The 25,519-nt window shown below is 37.2% G+C and overlaps 2 protein-coding genes across 2 annotated transcripts in view; one reads left to right on the top strand and one right to left on the bottom strand.

Moving 5' to 3' along the window:
* The first annotated feature begins 531 nt into the window (after nucleotides 1-531).
* On the top strand, nucleotides 532-17,102 carry LOC124272267 (transmembrane protein 33-like). Its single transcript, XM_046707431.1, has 8 exons — nucleotides 532-674; nucleotides 7,937-8,041; nucleotides 8,586-8,680; nucleotides 9,295-9,479; nucleotides 10,034-10,101; nucleotides 10,536-10,669; nucleotides 11,747-11,830; nucleotides 12,883-17,102. The coding sequence occupies exons 2-8, from the start codon at nucleotides 7,949-7,951 to the stop codon at nucleotides 13,019-13,021; spliced, it is 798 nt and encodes a 265-aa protein (XP_046563387.1). The 5' UTR covers nucleotides 532-674; nucleotides 7,937-7,948; the 3' UTR covers nucleotides 13,022-17,102.
* Nucleotides 17,103-18,958: 1,856 nt separating this feature from the next.
* The window catches only part of LOC124272240 (cytoplasmic FMR1-interacting protein-like), a 47,514-nt gene continuing 40,953 nt past the window's right edge, over nucleotides 18,959-25,519 (bottom strand). The window contains 2 exon segments of the mRNA XM_046707395.1: nucleotides 18,959-23,215; nucleotides 24,659-24,806. Of these exon segments, the coding sequence (XP_046563351.1) occupies nucleotides 23,048-23,215; nucleotides 24,659-24,806 (316 nt within the window). The 3' untranslated portion in view covers nucleotides 18,959-23,047.

The following is a 25,519-nucleotide window of genomic DNA, read 5'->3' as shown; positions in this document are numbered from 1 at the left end:
CGACATCTGACTTCTGGTACCGCATTCCCTCGTCTGTCCGTAAATAAATAAATCTACACACATCAACGATTTAAAACAACAACTTATATTTGTTAACGGGCGGATGAGGAAATACGGAATCCACAGTCCGATATAGGTCAGGTTAGAAACATCGTCCAGTACTTACACATCACTTCTACTACTCAGATATGCATGATTTATTAAAATATTTACAATCTATATACAAACCTCTTCCACAACTTACCGCCACATCAGTATGCATTTTCGTAACCCATCCACGGTGACACCGAGGTCATATTATTTTTGGAGCATTGTATGTCTTTTTATGTCTTCTGTGGTATTTTGTGTGCAACACATATAGTGAGTAACTTTTACTTTCTTAATCTTCACCACTTTTGTTAAGCGTTAGTGACGTCAAGGCTAAGTCAAGTTTGGGCTCTGGTGTAAGGGAAACAACTCTGCATAGATCTTTTCGCAATGAGGTAGAAACATCGTATTTTCGGTGTAAACTCTTTGCAGAGTTATGGAGGAGTCGGTTAAGGGTAACCTTCACGAAAAATATACGAGTAGTGTATAGAGTTGTAGTATATGAATTAAGCAAATCACATTTCTGCTCGTGTAATCCTTCTGGCATATTCTTTGTCGGGATTAATACTCATCTTTGTGTGAAACAGGTAATTATAAAATCTGTAACTGTTCTGTATTTGTTATAATCTCCCACACAAAACAAAGATCTCGTGATCAGTTTCACAAAGCACTCATGATAGAAATCGAATGGCGAACATGGAAGTGTTTGGGACTGGGTTTTTCAATTTTCACTTTCACTTATGATTTTATGTATGTATATTTCGTCACCTATTCATCGTGCGAATATGTTTGCACTTTTCACATATTTGCAATGTGGAGGACACTAGATTCACAAGCACACGTTATTAGCAGCAGATACCGAATAGAAAAGCTTCGGTGATAAACCTTTTTGAAAACCAACGTTTTGTTTGGGTTTTTCACTTGTTCCACGATCGTATTGTCTATAAGGAATAATAAACCAATACTTGTTAGTTAAAATGATCGACGCATTTCATATTAGAAGCTGATTTAAAACAGAAGTAATATAAATGTAAACTCCATGTAAATTGAAGAGTAAGTAGCATATGTTGATGTTAGTCATTTGCAAAGTGTATACTCAGTAATTTGTAATATTTGAGTACATATGAGGAAGGCTAGATCTTCCTCTATTCTTTCTCAGTAGATTTTACAGTGCACATGCACTTTGCTTGATACCTTTCTGTGTTGTTTGTTTGATGCTACTAATATAGCATAGGGTGATAACTCTCAAACTACGCACCAAAATTGCATTTGTATTGTTCATTATTGTAAAATCTCAAAGATAGATATCAAAGTAGCCCATGAAAACAAACTTTGACTTCAGCTTCAAATAATATTTAAATGTAAGTATGATTGTGTGTCCATGCCTCATCAGAGACATATATTAGGTTCAGAACATTAGCCCAAACTCTATTCTTATGCCTTGGATCGCCTTTCCAGTCAAACACCCCTTCATGATCCCAAGGGTTGGGCAGCAGTTGCCAATGAAATACCCCAGTAAAATCCCAATTGCGCAGGTCGATGCTCATGCTGTTGATCACTGGATTGTCTAGTCCAGACTTAATTATTTATAGACCGCCGCCATATAGCTGGAATAATGAGTGTAGCGTAAAACTCAACTCACTCACTCACTCACTTTAGTCTTAGATACCCCTTTACAATCCTTAGGGTCAATTGTGAGGTTGGGTGGGTTGGCTGTCTCTTGTTACAAAGAAATCTGATGCAGTTTGTGGAAACTACATAGATTTTTATAAAGTTTCGTGGAGAAAATGGTTGCTGTGCATATCACAGAGAGGTAAACAATCGGATGATGATGACTTTAAACAGGAACATTAATTACTTGTGACAACACCTGTGGTTTTGTGGTAGGGTGTTTGATTAACTCATTAGCTAAGCTCGGCTTCAAGCTGACAAAGTGAGTTCGATCCTCCACGTGGCGCTAATTGATATCAGACAAAGTCCGACCCGTGAAGTGCACTACTCCCACAATATACATTGACAAAAGCATTTGATTCAAGCTGTTGCTTCCCAAACCAAAATTGTTATTTTAGCTAGGTGGCAAAATTTGGCATTGGAAAACCACAAAAAGTGTAACTAAGGACTACAAAGCAGTGCCACAGTCTGCTAGAAATCTTACTGATTTAAGGTGTTTGTATACGATGAAAATTGCATCTTATTGTAACCTAGTCATGGTGTAAAACATGCAGAGTTGTAACTCTTATGAGACACTTGTCATGCTACAATATGTATCGCAGTATCTGATGTAAAATATTCAGAGCTTAGCTTGTAATCTTGTTAGTTGTCATGGTAATACATATCTCAAAAACATGGTTGGAATATTGTACAGTATATGAACAGATGCTGAGCTATAATCTGTCTTCATGTACATGACTGGCAGATGAAATGACATTAAACTATTCATCATGCTCCGGTGTGTGAGTCTTTGAAATGTTAGATTTTCTCATCATATTTCAGCCCCAAACTCTTCTGATGAACTTGGGGCTGTGGGATAGACTAATGTTTAATGTGTCCGCTTGACATGCTGGGGTTGGATTCTGAACATGGGTACAATGTGTGAAGCCCATTTCTGGTGTCCCCGAGTGTGATATTGCTGGAATATTGCTAAAAGCGGTGTAAAACCAAACTTACTCACTCGCTCACTCTGATAAACTACAAAATGAAAACAAAATTACATCAGACTTCAACATTAAATGATGCCATCAAGTAACTTGATGATTCATAGAATTAGAAAGAAACCTGAATTGTCTTGATATCTCAATTAGAAAGTCAAACCAGTTTTACATTTTCCTAACCAAATTTCCTGATCCGTTTCACACACTGTCATAGTAAATGTGAATTTGGCACAGTATTTAGTGTATAGAGCAATAGAATGTGTACAAAACCCATCCAATTTCAATTGGAAAGGTAGATTAATTTATCTAAATCTGAGTAATGCCTATATTTAGAAAGAATAATGTCATTCATTGATATATCCAGAATATCATGTGTTGCAGAGAAATCATTAGTAGAAATTTAAGTATGGATATGTGAACTCAAAAATACCATGATATATTTATTCATTATATATAATTTACATATAGATTATATATAAGATATGATTTTTTTGTGTAGACTTGCAGTTAATCAACTCATTGCTAAATATGAAATACTCTAATCCATTAAACATATGTAACTGGATTTTCTGTCTTGTCATTGAACATTTTTTGTGGTAATAAATTGTTGATTTAGTATCTGTATTCATAATTTGTATTGGCACTGCATTGATGTCACAAAATTATAGATGTGACAATATTACCATATACCATAAAATATCTTTACTGCCTTGAGTTCAAATCATTAACATGTGTGAAAATTCACCAGCACACATGATCCAACGGTACAAATGATGCATCATATAAATACTTGGGTGTTCACTTCTCTTCCTCTGGATCATGGTATGTTGCACAGAAAACTTTGGCTGACCAAGCATGGAAGGTGTTGAATATTTTCAAATCATCGCTTAAGAAATTTTATAATCTACCAAGTAATGTTCTGCTCCATATATTTGATGTCAAAGTTTTGCCATTGTTACTATACGGAAGTGAAGTCTGGGGTTTCCACCCGTCGCCATCTGTATTGAATGTACACGATAGGTTCTGTAAACAGGTTTTGGGTCTTTCAAGATACACGCCAAATATTGCAGCGCGTGCTGAGATTGGTTGTTATTCATTAAAGGTAAATCAGTACATTAAAATTGTTCAATATTGGGTTCGCCTCTTGTCTCAAGTGGAGAATGTAATCTTAAATAAGGTATATGAGTATCAGTATTGTCTTGCTGAAAAAGGTACAGATTGTTGGGCTTTTAAGGTGAAATCTCTTTTGTACAGTTATGGTTTTTGGCAATGTGTGGGCCAGTCAAAGTGTTGGAAATATCTCTACTTTCATATCATTATTTAAGCAAAGATGTATTGATATAGATAGCCAGTTGTGGTCATCTTGTATTATACTTGTTTCGAAATTGGATTTTTATCGCAGGCTCAAAGAAGGTGTAGCTTTTGAGTTCTATATCGATAGTGTTAGTGTAGAACAGTTTCGAATCTTCTTAAGTAGATTTCGTTGCTCAAACCACAATTTGATGATAGAGTACAGTAGACATTTAGGTCTTAAAAGGGAGGATCACCTGTGCCCACTTTGTATCATACCTAACATAGAAAATGAATATCACTTTTGCCTGGAATGCCCTATTTATGGGAAATTAAGAAATGATATCCTCCCTAAATATTATCACATATATCCATCTGAAGTGAAATTAGTTGTTTACATCAAAGAATACTTATATTATAAATTGTCTTGCAAAATATCTATTTTTTGCCATGAAAAAAAAAAAAAAAATTTCTTTCAGTCTTCGTACCCACAAATGTATAATTGTGCAGCTCTCATGATGTTGTACGGTGCTCTAATGATTGTATATTCTGTACACCTGATGTATAATGGGCCTGTGGCCCCTTTACTGAATAAAACTCTCTCTCTCTCTCTCATTAAATATACTTTACATATAGATATGAAATTTCTGTGTAGACTTGCAGTTAATCAACTCATTGCTAAATATGAAATACTCTAATCCATTAAACATATGTAACTGGATTTTCTGTCTTGTCATTGAACATTTTTGTGGTAATAAATTGTTGATTTAGTATCTGTATTCATAATTTGTATTGGCACTGCATTGATGTCACAAAATTATAGATGTGACAATATTACCATATACCATAAAATATCTTTACTGCCTTGAGTTCAAATCATTAACATGTGTGAAAATTCACCAGCACACATGATCCAACGGTACAAATGATGCATCATATAAATACTTGGGTGTTCACTTCTCTTCCTCTGGATCATGGTATGTTGCACAGAAAACTTTGGCTGACCAAGCATGGAAGGTGTTGAATATTTTCAAATCATCGGTTTAGAAATTTTATAATCTACCAATTAATGTGCTGCTCCATATGTTTGATGTCAAGGTCTTGCCATTGTTACTATACGGAAGTGAAGTCTGGGGTTTCCACCCGTCGCCATCTGTATTGAATGTACAGGATGGGTTCTGTAAACAGGTTTTGGGTCTTTCAAGATACACGCCAAATATTGCAGCGCGTGCTGAGATTGGTCGTTATTCATTAAAGGTAAATCAGTACATTAAGATTGTTACATATTGGGTTTGCCTCTTGTCTCAAGTGGAGAATGTAATCTTAAATAAGGTATATGAGTATCAGTATTGTCTTGCTGAAAAAGGTACAGATTGTTGGGCTTTTAAGGTGAAATCTCTTTTGTACAGTTATGGTTTTGGCAATGTTTGGGCCAGTCAAAGTGTTGGAAATATCTCTACTTTTATATCATTATTTAAGCAAAGATGTATTGATATAGATAACCAGTTGTGGTCATCTCGTATTATACTTGTTTCGAAATTGGATTTTTATCGCAGGCTCAAAGAAGGTGTAGCTTTTGAGTTCTATATCGATAGTGTTAGTGTAGAACAGTTTCGAATCTTCTTAAGTAGATTTCGTTGCTCAAACCACAATTTGATGATAGAATACGGTAGACATTTAGGTCTTAAAAGGGAGGATCGCCTGTGCCTGCTTTGTATCATACCTAACATAGAAAATGAATATCACTTTTGCCTGGAATGCCCTATTTATGGGAAATTAAGAAATGATATCCTCCCTAAAAATTATCACATATATCCATCTGAAGTGAAATTAGCTCAGTTGTTTACATCAAAGAATACTTATATTATAAATTGTCTTGCAAAATATCTATTTTTTGCCATGAAAAAAAAAAAAAATTTCTTTCAGTCTTCGTACCCACAAATGTATAATTGTGCAGCTCTCATGATGTTGTACGGTGCTCTAATGATTGTATATTCTGTACACCTGATGTATAATGGGCCTGTGGCCCCTTTACTGAATAAAACTCTCTCTCTCTCTCATTATATATACTTTGCATATAGATATGAAATTTCTGTGTAGACTTGCAGTTAATCAACTCATTGCTAAATATGAAATACTCTAATCCATTAAACATATGTAACTGGATTTTCTGTCTTGTCATTGAACATTTTTGTGGTAATAAATTGTTGATTTAGTATCTGTATTCATGATTTGTATTGGCACTGCATTGATGTCACAAAATTCTAGATGTGACAATATTACCATATACCATAAAATATCTTTATTGCCTTGAGTTCAAATCATTAACATGTGTGAAAATTCACCAGCACACATGATCCAACAGTACAAATGATACACCCGCATACGCCATGCACCCATACACATGATATACCTGTACACTTGATACACTCATACACATGATACACCTGTACACATGATACACCTGTACACATGATACACCTGTACACATCATGCACCTGTACATGTGATACACCATTACATGTGATACACCCATACACATGATACACCTGTACATGTGAAACACCTGCACACATCATACACCTGTACACATCATGCACCTGTCCATGTGATACACTTGCACACATCATACACCCATACACATGGTACACCTGTACATGTGATACAACTGCACACATGATACACCTGTACACATCATACACCGGTACATGTGATACACCTGTACACATCATACACCTGTACATGTGATACACCTGAACACATGATACACCCATACATGTGATACACACATGCTGTTGATCACTGGATTGTCTGGTCCAGACTCAATTATTTACAGACCGCCGCCATATAGCTGTAATATTGCTGAGTGCAGCGTAAAACTAAACTCACTCACTCACATGTGATAAACCTGGCCCTGGGGTCATGAAAGTGACTTAAGTCTAAAAATTGCTAAAGTCTGTCATTTTGATCTTAAGTCCAAAAAATTGTCTTAAATCGGGGATCGCGTACATTTTTTAGTCGTAAAAGTTAAGACTGAGATCATTTTTTGTCTTAAATCCTGAGACTGCTACCTACCAGTCTTAAGCCCTTTTTGATGCCGAGTATTTTTTCAGGCCCACAATTTCGTAAGGTTTGAAAAGTGAACGTTGTGTGAGATTTGCGTTTGCGTGGTCCTGGATCTGCGTACAGCTATATAATTACACACAAATGTGGAATATTAAATTTCCTATCCGTTGGTATAAATATAAATGCAAATACCTCGGCAGTTTGAGAAATAAACACTGCTAAATGATGTCCAAAACTTTGCTATGCGTTAAAAAACAGTAAATTTCTCCGCTTTTGATCGTGCACCGGTAAAAGCACTGTGCTACGATTTTTTTAATTTGGCATCTTTACGGAAAGTGTGAGCGAAGAAATTACAGCCTGATATCTGAACGACATAAGTTTATATGAAATGGGTTTATTTGCTTATGCATAACGTTATATGCTCAACATTAAAAATGACTCGCAATAAATGTAAAAAATGGACAGGTGTATGATGTGTGCAGGCGTATCACATGTACAGGTGGATGATGTGTGCAGGTGTATCACATGTACAGGTGTATGATGTGTGCAGGTGTATCACGTGTACATGTGATACACCTGCACACATCATACACCTGTACACATCATACACCCGTATACATGATACACCCATACATGTGATACACCTGTACACATGATACCCCAAAACACATGATACAAGCGTACACATGATACATAGGTTATTTGTTACAATATATGGAGGTAGTCCACTCTGGCCATGTGGACAGTAGACTTTGTGAGTGGACAAACCCAGTTGTATGTATTGTTCATACCTGACACACCTTGGATGGTTGTTCATGTATCTATTCATGTCTCTGATGCAGGCATAATTCAGAATGGCTGACTCAACAGAAAATCAGGAGAACGCAGGTTCAGGGAACACAGGCACTGCTGGAGGGGAACCCCCACGTCAGGGAAACCCAGTGTTGGTGGGTATATACTGTTAGTCACTGTGTCGGGCTGTCTTCTGTGTCAGTATCAGCTTAAGGTGCAGAGCTGCTTTTCTGGAACAGCATAGAAACTTATAATCATGGTTTCAAGTCTGGTTTGCCTCGATTACATGCAGGTTTAACAGACCAAACACATGGTCATGGGTTTTCCGCCAAAGTGGTAAATGTTGCATTCAAGTAAAAATTTATTATAATATGTCAGTCTTAAAATAATGGATTTTAAGATGTGTTTTCATTCAATAATGAATCTTTGCATATGAATACATTTTTGGACTCAACTATCCATTTTGTGACATGACATGTTTGTTGCAATGTTTCTTCCATGCATCAAAAGGCATCTCACTAATTCTGCAACGTTAGTCAATAATAAATGAAAAGGAAGTCATCGTGCTGATGTATAGAGCTTGAAAGTAGTCTCTCATTTGCATATTTATCGGACCCTGTTGCATAGTTGGGTTGGTTTAATGTATATATAAGATTAGCCGTTATACAATACATTTCAGTAATATCTGATCTGCTTCAGGGACACATGATGGGGAACAAAGTGGAAGCAGGTCTTTGGTTCACCAGGATCTTCACCGTGATCTGCACTTTCCTCTACATATTGCCTTTCTTTGGGTAGGTCAGAAGTTGTTTTTTCCAAGTCCACAGTTCACTGAATCTACAATACCTTTTAGAATGTGGTCACATGTGATGTGTTAGATTTGGATCACACTTCTTCAGTAAAGTGGGGCGGTGGGGTAGCCTAATGGTTAAAGAGTTGGCTCGTCACGCCGAAGACCCGGGTTCAAATCCCCACATGGGCACAATGTGTGAAGCCCATTTCTGGTGTCCCCCGCCGTGATGTTGCTGGAATATTGCTAAAAGCGGCGTAAAACCAAACTCAGTCAGTCAGTCAGTCAGTCTTCAGTAAAGTAAAGGTTCTAGTAGTTTGTAGGGTGAGTCTCTAGCAGGATTTGAATCCACACTGACAGAATGAGGCATGTAATCGCTAACACACAAAGTCGTCGATCTAACCCACTTATGTGGAAACTGAGGTGGCTGAGTGGGTTAGATTGCTGACTTGTGATCAGGATTCAGAGTTGTTTCAACACTCTTCAGATCGAGTTGTCATGTTGGATTTTTTCTATAAATATGATATTCAAATTCATGTCAAAGATTATGAAGTGAATAACTGCATGTAAATTTGGAACTGCAGTATTTATCCAAACCTGAATTATCTCCCCTTGCAGTGGCAACCCATACAGCTTTTACCAGAGGGCTCTCATCAGCAGCGTGGCATCCAGCGCACTTCGCCTCCATCAGCGGATCCCAACAGTGCAGTTCTCCCGGGAGTTCCTGGGCCGGTTGTTCATGGAGGACAGCTGCCACTATCTCCTCTTCTCCATCATCTTCATCAACAGTTTCCCCATCACCAGTATCCTCCACACACCAGATTCAGCCCACAAACCGTTGTTAGTTATTTTGTTTCTCAAAGTGTTGACTAGAGAAAATCAGTTGAGCTGCTTGACCTCTTGTCTTGTTGTCCATCCTTTGTTAGAATGATTTTTAGCACCTTCCCCAAAACTCAAATGGAGCTGAAACTTGTGGGAATTATCTCAGCTATGGTGTCTCGAAAACATGTTCAATGAATTCCAGTTGTTTTTATACATGGCTTCTACAGTGGCCATATTGAAAATAACATTTTTGTCCACTACTTTTGTATGTATCAATACGAAATTTGATGTGGAGCAAGTATAGGATATCTGGTGTAAGATATAATACACTGTTTAGCACGATTTGAAATTTAATCAGACTATGACCTTAAATACATGTTTTGACTTGCCTGTCTTAAGTTGGTTTTGTGCCTATTTCGCCACACCCAGATCCTATTTGATATGCACAGGGTGTAGTGACAAGGGTTATGTGTTGTTGACATCCACAACCCAACTCGTCAGTTCCAACAGTTGTTGTTTCCTGACCATGTACCAGTGGCTTTGTGTCCAGTGTTCCTGTTTGCCTTGCTGCACGCATGTTCCTACACCAAGACAATCCTCAACGTAAGTAGTCACAAGTCTTCATTGATTAATTGATTCTGTCATAGTCGTCATCATTGTCGCCTTTGTCATCATCATCATCATCATCATCATCATCATCATCATCATCATCATCATCATCATCATCCTGTGAAGGTCCGGGTTAGAATATTGATCTTCAGTAACCAATGCTTGTCATAAGAGGCGACTAACGGGATCGGGTGGTCAGGCTCGCTGACTTGGTTGACACATGTCATCGGTTCCCAATTGCGCAGATCAATGCTCATGCTGCATCATCTGGATCTGTGTCCTGGAAAACTGTACAATAGAATTTAGATACCTCCATCACTTTAGGCTCTCTCTCAGCCTCAGCTGACACTCGGTGATGTAATGGGAATACTGTAAAAAGTGGCGTTGGGACCGTGGCGTTAAACCCATCTGACTCACTTCTGTTGCAGCTCATGGGACCAAGCTCAATGCAGTTTTTGAGGAACATGATCACCAAGCTGGAGGCTCAGCAGATCAACATTCTCCGCTTCATCGCATGTAACGAAATCTTCCTCATGCCAGCTATCATTCTGATGATCTTCAGGTGAGAAAGATTTTGACAGTAAAATTGACATCCAATATTGATGAGATGTCTGTTTGATCCGTTTTATAAGTCAAAGAAGTCCAGCTTTGACCCTTGTCAAACTAGGCTGGTCTTTTGTGGCTCGATTGTAGTGTCACCAGTGGCTATTAGGAGTTATGTCCCTTCTATGTCCTCTCCTATCGACCAGTCAGATGTTACCTGTCATTCCTTGCATTTGTTTCAGCGAAGTGAATCTGAGTCAAGACAATCTGATCGATAATCAAGATCTGTATTGTAATAAAACAAATCTCACCTAAAAAAGTGCATCAAATTACTTTATCATGTTGATTGAAAGCCTGAAAATATTTGGAAGATATATGTGAACATACATCCAGTTAAAGGTACACATACTTGCAAATCTTGCCATTGGCAAGGCAGTTTATGAACCAGACATATATTTCGTCACACAGTTTTGATTGGTCTATGCATCTACTTGTTAGTCCAGCCAAAACATTACTCTGAATTTACACTTATTACAGCCTAGTTCGCTGCATAAGAGGTATTATATGGTAATGTGGCGTAAATGTTTTGTAACTTTTCTTACATTGTATATTTAAGAGTCAGTAGAGGGAGCTTGTGAATACTATATTTTTGAAGATCCGGGTTACAATATTGATCTTCAGTAACCCAGGATTAACGGGATGGTCCTTGCTGACTTGGTTGATTCATCGGTTCTACAAAATGTCATGCTGTTGAAGGACTTACAGTCTGCCATATAGCTGAAATTTTTTAGATGGCGTAAAACTAAACTCACTCTCACTAACTCACTATATTTAGACTGGATGGATGGATGGATGGATGTACTCACTCTGTCCGTGTATGAAGGGAGAACACAGTTGCATAATGTCCCCAAAAATGTTTTTGAGTTGCTTGGTTCCAAATGAAAATAAGAGGTATCTACTCTACAGTGAGACTACATCAAATTTCAAAACACAGATGGTTCATCTCCTAACTAGAGCTTACGATAACCTGAAGAATATATTCCAAACTGCTTCTTCGCCATGTTCACACAGTTGGTTGTTCTCATATCTCTTCCAGTGGCAAGTCCAGCCTCATCCTGCCATTTGTGTACTACCGTTTCCTGTCACTGAGATATTCCTCCAGGAGAAACCCCTATTGCAGGTAGGTCATGTGCAAGTGCTTGCTATTCCTCCAGGAGAAACCCCTATTGCAGGTAGGTCATGTGCAAGTGCTTGCTATTCCTCCAGGAGAAACCCCTATTGCAGGTAGGTCATGTGCAAGTGCTTGCTATTCCTCCAGGAGAAACCCCTATTGCAGGTAGGTCATGTGCAAGTGCTTGCTATTCCTCCAGAAGAAACCCCTATTGCAGGTAGGTCATGTGCAAGTGCTTGGTATTCCTCCAGAAGAAACCCCTATTGCAGGTAGGTCATGTGCAAGTGCTTGGTATTCCTCCAGAAGAAACCCCTATTGCAGGTAGGTCATGTGCAAGTGCTTGGTATTCCTCCAGGAGAAACCCCTATTGCAGGTAGGTCATGTGCAAGTGCTTGCTATTCCTCCAGGAGAAACCCCTATTGCAGGTAGGTCATGTGCAAGTGCTTGCTATTCCTCCAGAAGAAACCCCTATTGCAGGTAGGTCATGTGCAAGTGCTTGGTATTCCTCCAGAAGAAACCCTATTGCAGGTAGGTCATGTGTAACTGTTTCCTGTGGCTGATGATTAGGTGTCAGACTCTTGAGAGTGTGGATTTGAAACCTGGATGGGACTCAAAATGTACAAGAATCTGTATTTTACTGAGAAAGTGTAATCCCAAATTTAACGCTTGTTACGTTTGATCCCTTTCTAAAAGGCATTGTGTATTAAACTGACTTAAAATCGCTACATGGCTGTAATATTGCTGCTGCAATGTAAAATTTTAACTCACTCAACTCACTTAAATTAACACATTCAACTTAACACATTCGCTTTAACTCATCTATTTCAACACACTCAATTTAACTTTAATTTCACTAACTTTATTCAACAGACTCATTTCAAATCACTCAGTTTCTCATTCATTCATTTTAACTCACTCAATTTAACTCATGCTATTTAACTCATGCTATTTAACTCATGCTATTTAACTCAGTTCAGTTCAGTACAACTCAATTTACATCAGTTTATTTAAATTGTTCTAACTTCCTCTGAATTGGTTGATCTCATGGTTTGTTTCTGTAGGACGCTGTTCACAGAGCTGCGTATGATGGTGGAGTACGTGTGCAACAAGCCCCAGTGCCCAGCATTCTTCCGCAACATCTGCTACAAGGGTATCTCGATTGTCGGCCGCCTCGCACCAGCTGTAGCCCAAGCTCAGTGATGGAGCAGGTGTAGTGGTTGTCAACGGTCAATATCTGTATGTGCTGCGCAGATCTCAGTGAGATTGTGAACTGATTGGGTGTGTTGTGTTGTGGAAGTTGCTTTTGATTGGAAACAAATAAGAAATGGGTCAGTTTGTTCTGTGACCATGGGACCTGATCCCACTATGCTGAACAAAACAAGTTAAGGAACATGAATATTTTGTGTGTTATATTTAAGAAATTGCTAGCTCAGTCTTTGCTTCTAAATATTATCCCCCAAAATATTCATGATCACTAACGTATCCTGCTCAGTATGTGTCAATTCCATTGTTTAGATGAGAGTATAACTTCATTATCTTGAGCCTGGTGAACTATGATATTCAGTCAATTAGGCTTTGGAGGTCAAGGATTCGAAGGAAAACCAGACTGACTCTCCATGCTATAAGGGGGCGGTGGGGTAGCCTAGTGGTTAAAGACCCGGGTTTGATTCCCAACATGGGTGCAATGTGTGAAGCCCATTTCTGGTGTACCCCGCCGTGATATTGCTGGAATATTGCTACAAGCGACTTAAAACTAAACTCACTCACTCCATCCTTCAAAAAAAATTAGTCGAGGTACACAGATGTTCTCTGAATTCTGAAATTCCTTACTTTCACTCTTTGACAAAACTTCCTGAAGTGTATTCATCGTAATGATAGCTTGCAACAGTTTGGTGTATGTACAACAGGGACAGAGGGCACAACCATTGGCCATGCCAGAAAGGTAGTGGAATGCCGAAGCAACAGAAAGATGTCACAGACGGTTTTATTGATTTCTATTTTGACAATGACCTAACTTTAGACCAAAGTTTTTTGCTCAACCTTTCAAATGCGAACTCTAATTCTGGTATAATATTTATCCATTTCAAACTGTCATCACCGACACTGTGTATTCTTATACATGTAACTGCTACATGTCCAATGATTGGAGGGTAGCTCTGTGGATAAAGTGTGTACTCACACCGAAGACCTAGGTTTGATTCTCTACAAAGGTACGAAGTGGGAAGCCCAAGTCTTTTGTACCCTGTCAAAATATTGCTGGAATGTTCCTATAAGCTGTGTAAAACCATACTCACTCTCTCACAAACACCGAGTACTGATGAGACTTAACAACTGATGCAGTCTGACAGGTTCAATGTATTCGAGGGGCAGTGGGGTAGTCTAGTGGTTAAGGCGTTGGCTTGTCACGCTGAAGACCCGGGTTTAAAGCCCATTTCTGGTGTCCCCTACCGTGATAACACTGGAATATTGCTAAAACCTGCATAAAACTATACTTATTGTGTCATGATGTGATACTGTGCGATACTGTATCAGTGCTTGGTGTCATGACATTCGTATCTTGATATATATCCGCCATACTGTATTGTACCACCACTGACCACATGACTATGTACTGTAGAAAAGACACATTGTTGCTTTTTCATTCTGAATAGATCCTTCAAATAAAGTGTACAGACCAAATATGCTTGGTTTTTGTGTGAAATGTAAAAATGTTTGTTCAAAGATCTCCAATATTTAATATTTTTAAGTATGTTAGATATTTGTTTTTACACATCGTTAAACCTGAATGGTTTCTTCTGTACTTCACCAGATCATCTTGGTAGTATATTGATGACATCTTGTCTTATGTTTTCAATAAATTCAAACTAACAAATGTATATATTAAGAGACATAAAAAATAATATGTATAGATGAATTGGATTAATTTTTTTGTGTATATCTGCCTTAATATGTTCTTTAAATTGGGTATGGAATAGGTGTGATGTTTAACTTGCCATATTAAACATATTTAATTAAGTATTATTAAGTTGGGCACTTCCAAGAGGTTCATAATTGCAATGTTTGAAAATAATAGAAATTTGAAATGACATGGAAAGACTTTCCATCTGAAGTATGCCATGCATGATCGCTCTCTCCGTCAAACAGGTTCCCCTATTTCCTAAACCACTGATCAGCCAGCATACATGAGATACAGATTTGTTTATTATGACATATGTACGAAGTTGAAGAGTAAGTTATACTTACTGTTGTGCATGAATTTACAAGAATGACCAGACTTCATATTTACTCAGAGTGAATGTTTTTCATAATATTTGTATGAAAGCTGTTTATGTAAAACTTATAATGTGCAGCAGTGTAAAAGATCGGAGATAAACATATACTCTGTTTTTCTTATGCTGTCTGGAGTCATGTTTGTATGCAGATTCTCTTTGTATTCCACATTTTTGCTTTGTGTTTTACTTATTCTTCACCTTTCCTTTGTGTCTGTGGACTGTATGTTGAACATTTCTTGAAAATGTGACTTGCATTGAATCCGTTAGCTAATCCTAATCCATTGTAATCCATGGTCATCATCTGGATTTATCTTCACTGAGAGGATTATCCCCCATGATGAGGTGTTTGTATGTAAAGTTCTATATTTATTTTGTTGAATCCAACCATTTAAATCCTTGTGTGACTCTATTCACAACTGGAAGGGCTGCTCTATGGCCCCAAATAGTCATACTTCATCCATTAATGCATTTGTTCATAAACCAGTATATCCATCTTATCTCTTTACACATGATTCCTGTAATGTCTTTTATTTGAGAAGGTTTACAAGACCAACCAAGAGAGAAATATTTAGATTTTAAATAGTCATATATATATATATTTTTATATGACTATGACTTTAACAGCAAAAGTTTGGCTCAATTTTTGACAATTAGGTGGAATAGAAACAAACATGGCATTTGTTTTAAAGCTTCTAAAAATCTTTATTTCGAGACACAAAAATACACGAGTTATATTTGGGTATAAGTTTTCTTTCTGTATCAGTTATCAATTGTAATTCTGAAAAAAAAATAATTCCAAACCACCTACTTTAAATTTTAAGCTGAAATTGGGTGAATCACATAATAAAATAAATGTGTTATGATGCTTTAAGAGTGTGACCAATATAAGAATGTGCCCTGTATGTGTGTTGTTGCTAGTATAAGGAGTTCTCATGCCGCTAGTTACTAATGTTCTTGTTACCATGAAGAAAGTAAAACGCAGCTGTAGGCTGAAGCATAGTCAGAATTTCAAGGTGAAGTTTCTATGCCGACTTACCAAAGGAAGACTGATTCAAACATCACTCCAACCAAATGTTATCACTAAGCTTGATGTCACTGCAAGATAGCATCAATCTGGACACACTCAAACTCAGAACATACTCCACCCTTTTGATAATAGTTTTCAGCAAGCCTTTGAATGGCATTTAGAAGTAATACACATGAAGGGGGAACTTTATGGATGTCAATTTCTGTAGTGAAGAACACAACGTTTAAGAGTACACATATATTCTTATTCCATTTGGGTAAGGAACACAGCAGTTTGAAGTATATTCTTGCTCCATCAGTTGAAGAGCGTGACATTTCAGACTGTATTCTGATGAAAGCTGAAGGATTGTATTCCAAAAATGTTATGTTCTTCATATTACATAAGGTGATATTCATTAATTTCATCCTTTAACAATTTTCATGTTGTGCCTATTCGTAAGAAGTATAGATAGAGTTGATGTTTAAACTTCAGTTTAAAAATGTGGCATATTTTTTAATCCAGAAGTTTATTTGTACAAAGTTTAGCAGAAAATGTCTTTGTTGCTTCTTGCTCTTGTATTTCTTTCATATTTCCTTGTCAAGTTTAGATGTATGTATCTGTTAAATTGCTAAGTATACTTCAAGGACAGACAAGCCTTAGTTGCAGATTTGCATTTTGCAAAAGAAAACAGTTATTTGTATCTAAATATTGTTTCAAATTGTCAACCCTGATTGGCTAGAATTTATTGGTCCAACAGTAAACAACAAATACAGAGTTATTAACAATACAGTACACATAAACTAACCAGTCACCACAGGTGTAAATATGTATTGGAATACAAATAATTGCAGCCAGTCCTAAGTATTGCTGGAGTTAACATTAGGTGTCCATCTGGTTGACTATCAGTTTGTGGTAAAAGTTCAAAGATATGGATATTGTGTCAGGGCTCTTCAATACTGATTTGTGAGATTATGTTTATCAATAAAATGGATTCCAAACATTGTGTTGACTTGTGTTATGTTTAGCTCACCTTTACCTTTTCAACATCTTTAAGTGAGTGAGTTTAGTTTTATGCCGCACTCAGCAATATTACAGCTATATGGCGGTTGTGAGTGAGTGAGTGAGTTTAGTTTTATGTCGCACTCAATCTTCCAGCTATATGGCGGCGGTCTGTAAATAATCGAGTCTGGACCAGACAATTCAGTGATGAACAGCATGAGCATCGATCTGCTTCACGGGTAATTGGGAACCGATGACATGTCAGTCAACCAAGTCAGCCGGTGGAGTCTGACGGTCAACCGTCCTGATCCCGATCCCGTTAGTTGCCTCTTACGACAAGCATGGGTTACTGAAGATAAATTCTAACCCAGATCTTCACGGGTCTCAACATCTTTGAAGCCACAAGGCTAACTCTGTCCACTACAAGAACGACTATTACGACTAATTGGATCGATGAATTGCAATCTTGTTCAAAATTGGACTGATGAATTATAACATCAGACCAACTCTGAGGGTTTTGCAGAATTTAACTAACAAACTATCATTACAATATTGACACAGTTCAATTTGTTACGAGGGAGGACACTGATCAGAAAGGTTGGAGACGCAAACATTCATGATCCAACTCTCTGAGGTTTTAACACCTGGCAGAATTTATCCTCCTAAAAATAAAGTTCAAAATCACAGAGTTGATCTGATGTTTTGATTATGATCACAGAGTTGATTGATGTTTTGATTATATGTTTATTAGTTTATATGTTTGAGTTACATTGCAATTCATCGGTCCGCTTTTGAGCCAAACGGACAATACATGTAATGTACAGTAAAATGGAACGAGTGAGTGAGTATTGTTTTACGCCACTTTTAGTAATATTCCAGCAATATCACAGCAGAAATGGGCTTCACACATTGTACCCATGTGGGGAATCAAACCTGGGTCTCTAGCGTGACAAGCGGACGCCTTAACCACTAGGCTACCCCACCGCCCCTCAAACAAATGAATTTTCTCATCACTGTTGTTTCTGCTCTATGGTAACACAACAAGCCACAACACTATGATAGGTCTCGCATAAAATAAAAGCTATAGTGATGACATTAAAACCGTTCTTACCATAGAACTCTGGAGTCAGCTACCTGAAAGGTAGTTAACGCAATAAATATAGAGTAGCAAGGCTAGTAGTAGTATTAATAAGCATACCAACTCAACTCAGATTTCACATACAACATTATCGCTGATTTACCGTCCCTATTCTTCCTGAATATAATGTAACATTAGTCTCTTTTGTTATTGAGGTTATCATTGTATCAAGTAACTCCTGCAAGTAGCTCCGGTTTTCATGGCATGAAGGATACATTCATCATCTTAATGAGGTTTGAGATGCATAGCTAGCCTCATCCTTAAAACCTCTGTGGGCAAGAGGATAAAACATCTGTCCAGAAAACCATGTTATCCTGCTTGCTCTAGTGAGTTGGTACATAGGCACATGCTGAGGGGGGTGCAGGGTCTCTCTCTCTCTTTCTCTTGCCCCCACCCCCAAAAGTTTATTAAATGACCATTGACACTCGGGTGAAAATGAAGTGTGCACCCCTTTCTCCAAAAGCTGTATCCGCCCCTGTTGGTATGCTGCTATGGTGAATGGTTATTCATCATGCACATCTTGGACTGAAGACCTGTTCCAGTGGATCAGTTGATGGTCAACTCTTCATATCACATGGTACCTTACTTTGTCTGTTCACTGTGGGCATCTGTGCACTCCATACATATTCAGCAGCCATTTTGGCCATTTTTAGTGTTCCTAAAACACAGACTTCTCAGAGCCTCTGGTCAGGAATATGTACGTAGAAACAGAACGACAAACAATTTGTTAAATGTTTATTCAATGATATAGAGCATAAATTCAATGGTAGGAAAAAGGCTTTACAAAATGTTGATATTCTGAAAACGGGATGATTTCTACTCAGAACAAAACTGTACAAACAGCATCATGAACTGTACAATATTGATCATGAACTGTACAATATTGAAATTGTTCCCATGAAAGAACATTATCCAACATATTACTTGATACCTGGGTGATACTACAGAACAATATGCCTTCAAAATAGTGCACTACCTATGGCCCCAGTTACAATATACAAACCCTTGATTGCTCTGTATATGTACACACTGTGACATTAAGCAATGCTTCAGGTCTATATAAGTACTGAAGTCAAGTCAGGAATATATCTGGATTCCAAACTACAAGGATTGCAAGCAAATTGTGAAAATGATATTATTTTGTACAAAATTGGAATATTCTAAAATGATTATTTTGTTGAAATCAGCATTTTAAACATAATATTTTATCATTATATTAATAATTTGTTTTTATTCTATTATGAACACCTAACCATTAAAGCCTCTTATTCTTTATGGGTCTTGATATCAGTGACTTACATAACCCAAGACATCACATAGGCAATGCTATAATTCCAGTTTGGGATTTTCTTACTAACATTGGCACAGACTTGCGGCTTGACCCCAGCCTCTTAGAAATCCTAGATAAACCTGTCCTAGTTATCTATAGATATATAACAGGGGACTACTGTATTCCAAACAGCAAGTACCAAACTGCAAGCTCACCCAAGAGAGTGAGTGAGTATGGTTTTACGCCACTTTTAGCAATATTCCAGCATTACCACCAGAAATGGGCCTCACACATTGTACCCATGTGGGGAATCAAACCCAGGTCTTTGGTGTGACGAGCGGATGCTTTAACCACTAGGCTACCCCACCACCCTCCCCGGGGACCACAAGGAACATGCATAATGGTCAATGTCATATTTCCATGGCCTACAATTAGGTTAATCTTGTTTAGAAAAACAAGTCAAGTGTATGTGGTTTAAATGCAGTCATGGACAAAGCCGAATATTTCTAAAAAGAAACCAAAATATCTTTCACATGTATATCTGACCATGCATAAATAACATGTGAATTCTTCAGAAAAAATATTACTCTTAGTTATTATAATATGAAAATCATGTCGTATTACACAAACACAATAACTATGTGACCCTCGTTTTGAGAAATGGGCAACATCAGACAATGATCAAATTCGAATCCTCAGATTCACAGAGAATCTCCTTATTTATCCAGCATAATCGTTTCTAGTTTCTGAAAGCAAATAAAGCTCCTGTGAGAGGCGACACAACATAATACAGAGACAAGCACAGCAACACTACAAGAATCTACAACCAAGCTTCCGTTCCACCCTGAGCCAGTCAACATGTCTGAATTATCACAGATACTAGCTACCACACAACTATGCATAGAAGACTAACTGATCTAAAACTGCCTATGTCTATTCAAACTTATCGCAATAAAAAGAATGTAGAACAATGTAGAATGCATGCATTATCATATTTTATAGCTATGCTGGAGCTATGAATTCCTATCATGAATATTATCAGAAAAATAGGAACAGAATAACAAAATGAGTTTTTAGGAAAATAGTCTTTTAGTAGTTACTATATTGAAACATTGGGCCTAATCATAGGGACCATCAAAGGGTAATAGACCCTTATCACCTTGGTCAGATCCACAAGAACAGTTATGTTGCTGACTGACCAGCCAGAATTTGGGTTTCAAACAAAACTAGCAGATCTAGACATACCAAAGGGACACAACTCTGCAAGGGTCCCATTCAACAGGGATGTAGTAAGGCAGGCTAATATTGTTTTCTAGTATGAAAAGACACAGGCAATGTAAAACACAGACAGGAAATTACTTCCCATAGGAAATTCACAGACAATCAACATCAATGAGGTAAGTGGCATCTTTCATCCAAGCACTTATAGAAAACCGTATCTGACATTTGATTGCACTTGCCTCTCGTGATGACAACATGACTTCATCACAGTTATAAAGTACCAAAAATTCATTCACCCTATATGTCTCAAAGAAAACCTAATTGTATGTTCAAACATGTAAATGAAGTGTTTGATTGTTTGATTGGTATCAAGTGGGTTAAATAAGATGAATTAACACATTATGTTTCCGGACAAACATCAGAGACTTTGTCTTATGACTGATCTAAAAAATTTAAGAAGGTAATTTGCATAAGGAGGATCTATGGAAAGCTTACTTGTAAAATGATGAGAATAGAAAATGCTAAAATAAACTCCTTCTGATGTCTCATGATGTTGTAATGAAAAATCTCTACCTGCGAAATATGACGTTCGGATAACAAGCATAGGGCAATCAAACATGGCAAAATCAAGCAACGATGAAGTAGTGATTAACAAGGTAAATAATTTTCAAGAATAAATACAAGGGAAAAAAATACCCAAAACTTGAAGAAGACTACAGTTTACTTATATGTGTAATGAATAACATTATATAATGGTTGTGAATGACCAACAAACACTCTTAGTTCGTTTGGAAGTAATATTCAAATGATGCAAGTGATGTTTAGAGTAATCTCCCCTTGTTCTGCATACAAAACTGGTCCATCTAAAGTATACAAAGTAAACAAAATACACACCAAACTTATGGAGGAGCTTCCCCAATATATTGATTAATGTTTTCTGTTCTATTTCTTATCATATATTGGCACATTTAAGTCAATGGTGACATCAGATCTCTAATTGGTCTCAAACAACTATAAGCCACAAATAAAGGTATGAAATGCAGTTATTCAAGCACATCAATGCAATAAAAATAAACTTCTGAAATAGCGGGAGATTTGTAAATGGCAAGTTGTCTACAACATGAAGATCTACCAAGCGCAAACTTGATCATCAATGCAGAGACCTTGAAACATGATTTAATGAATATTACCTAAAATCACCAGGAAATCCAACTCAAATACAATCACCATAGCATCATATCTCATAGTGACAGACGCAAAAGAAAAATAAGTATAAGCATAAGATACTATCAGCTTTAGACAGTGTCTGGGTGGATACTGAGCTGAGTATATTCAAAACCTTGATTTCATGTAAGATGTACAAAACATGGGGAAAAGTGTTATATTTTACACAAATATTTCACAATTGTGTCCGTAAGGACAAGCTTGTAACAAAAATAAAACAATACCCTATCCATTCATAATTCAATTTATAGTATACATGAAATGTTGTGTTAGTTTCAAAGTTCAAAGCCCATCGCAGTGAACTAAAAACTCCATATTTATTTATGGAAGTAAAATATTTCTGACTGACTGTATAGATCTGTGGCACTCTGCATACTATATAAAGAAGAAAGTATGGTTACCTGGCTCATCACAAGTACTCCCAACATGGGAAAGAAGCTCATATAGAGTTTCTAGTGAAAATTGTTCAGTTATTCAGTTGGTCCATTCTGGTATGAAGCAATGTCCACCATAGTAAAGCATGTAAATAATGATTTTGCCATTAATTGGATCACTTGTACTGACTTACCATTTATGGCATATTGTCTACACAATCCAGGTGTTCCACATCTTGTATTAAACAAACTGCTGCATCAGCATATCTTTACAGACTCTCAGTTTATGGTCAGTTTGTACATACTGAAAGTGACTTCAACATTTCTGTGTAACAGGTAAACAGATTTGGATCAAGACTTATCAAATAATCAACACTAGGAAGGGTCGTTGGTTTAAAGACTTGGGAATATACAAACTACCAAGTTTCTACCATGCAATAGAGTAGGTGGGGTGTTACAAATATGCTGCTTTCTGAAACAGTCCAGCTATATCAAAGCTGGAACTCCAGAATGGGCTGTGAAATAAACATTGTACTGATAATGGGAATCAAACCCGATGAGCTAACGCTTCATCCACAAGGCTCCCTTGTTTCCAGTGACTCAGTCCAGCTATATCACTGCTGGAACACCAGAATGTGCTGTAAAACACTGACACTGGGAATCAAACCCTATGTGGTAATGAGCTGACGTTTCATCCACTGGGCTCCCCATATTCCAGTGACTCAGATGGTTGTTGCGAGTGACTGGTGGATTGGTGGTGGGAAGCAGCGAACATGTTCCACTGGCATACTCTCTGTGTCACTTGTCTTCATGTATTTGTTGAGAACCGAGAAAATTTGGTTGTTGAGGATCTGGAATTTGCGGATGCGATCTACCATTCTCTTCAGTTGCTGAAACCAAAAATGATTGTGTAAGTGTATGCATCATTTTGAAACCAAGATCACTGATGTCTTGACCAGACTATCAGGTGATAGCATCAGACATAACAACGTAACACTGGAACAACATCACACAATAATACCATGAATCCAGTCTACGTAAACTTAGGCTCAGTATTATTTTTTTACACTGCTATACTAAGTCTAACAAACCCTATAGTCTGTTTGCAGTGAAAACGTACCGATGAATTTCACTTTAAACAAAAACGTAAATCAAATAAAGTGAAATTAGAAGTGCGAATCCTCATGATTATACCTTGCCAATTGAACATTTAAATCTCATAATTTTATTCTACTTAGGATAAAAGTTGTTTAACAAACGATCATAGTTTCAAATCCATATTATTGGTTTGTATTACAAGGGGGTATGCACATTAAATGAAACACCGAAAACAAGTAGGGTTGGTCTAAGTTAACGCTCATCACGTTCTGCACGTGCGTTTGTATCCCTGTTCCAGTTACTGCGTTTACTCCCTTGTAATACAAACCAATAATAGCGATTTGAATCTATGATCATCTGTTAAACAACTTTTATCCTAAGTTGAATAAAATTCTGAATTGGCAAGGTAAAATTATGAGGATTCGCAATCTTAATTTTACTTTATTTGATTTAGTTTTTTGTTTAAAGTGAAATTCATCGGTACGTTTTCATTGCAAACAGACTATAGTAGAAGGTCTTGTCAGCTAAGGTTTGAGCGACCTATGACCGTCAAATCAAATGCAAGGCGGACGAAACAAAACAGATTTTCTCTTCCCCGGTTGGTGACACTAATCTCTCAACACACAAAAATCTGCATAAAACACAGATATTTGACCTGCAGTATATATGCTTAGTGGTTTCTGATGACATTGTTACTATTAGCCTATATTTCCGCAAGATAACATCCTGGGATATTGACAAAAACGCTATTTTCAGTGACTGTTTACTCGCTGTTGTGAATAACTGCGCCTCCATGTGTATCACTCGGAAGTGACCATGCGGAAAATAGCATTCGGAATCGTTCGAGTACAAACGTTTTCGAGGGAACAGGAATATATGTGCGCATGTTAACTTTCGCAATTTGATAAGCTGTGTTCTGATTGGTCAATTCAGAAGGTTAGCTGACACAACCTTCTACTGGGCTGTGTTGGACTAGAATAACATTGAGCCTAAGTTTACTTAGACTTACCATAACTCATAACACAAAAACATTATGAACCATAACACAATAAACCATAAATCATAACACAATAAAGCATAACAATAAACCATAAATCATAACAATAAATCATAATTCACAACACAATAAACCATAGATCATAACACAATAAAACATAACACAATAAAACATAACACAATAAACCATAAGCCATAACACAACACCTTTAACATGATCAAACAAGAGTTATACTTACAATGCCCTTGACATTTTCATCCTTCATGTCGACTCGGTTGACTCGCAGTATGTGATAACAGAAGTCCAGACACTCGAACCTCCGTTGTTGCCCTAGCAACATGATCAGCGTACATCCAGCCCAGTTCAGACCCTCACCAAACAGCTCTCTGGAACCCAGGAGAGACACAATCAACATACTGCTGCCAGTCCACAGAAACTGCACCTGCACTGACCTGCACTGTGCAGACACTACTGTACAACACAGTACCATGGGCTAGGGTGCTTCGGATTCCTAAACTTCCAGACAATTTCCAAAATTTGGTAAAGATAGAGAAGAAAGTCTGATTAAAGATATTAAAATCTGGAAAATGTTTCAATGCCAGCAAACTAAGATGTGGGAAAGCTATTAATTAATTTCTGTGTCTTTACAGGAACCGTTATTTTATTTTTGGCAGTGTTTGGCACAATATTGTCCACCAAGGCATCAACAGGACACAATATCATCAGTCAGGCAAGATATGAATGGTTGAAAGAAATATCTAAAAGGAACCTTAAATCTGGAACAATTTTCCTAAGTATTATTCTTTCTTAATATTAATGATCAGATGTTGAAACAGGATATTTGTCTATTTAGACTATTTTATTTAATTAAATATTGAACGTAATCATAATCTGCCAAATAGCTATTCTTGGTTATATGTTACCACCTTAGTGGTTATGTTACCATAGAAAATGATCAAAGGCCCTTTTTCACAGTCCTGCATTATGAAACTGATATAAATTCTATTAACAGCTGCTTCAGAATATCATGATTCCTTATCTATTAATGTTATAGTTAAGACAGGACCCAAATTTGAAATAGATTACTTGAGGTGTTAAA

Source organism: Haliotis rubra, unplaced genomic scaffold (assembly GCF_003918875.1).
Source record: "Haliotis rubra isolate DU_JTF1 unplaced genomic scaffold, ASM391887v1 Scf168, whole genome shotgun sequence".
NCBI lineage: Eukaryota > Metazoa > Mollusca > Gastropoda > Lepetellida > Haliotidae > Haliotis > Haliotis rubra.
Note: the sequence above shows the minus strand (reverse complement) of the source record. Positions and strands in the feature narration are given on the sequence as shown.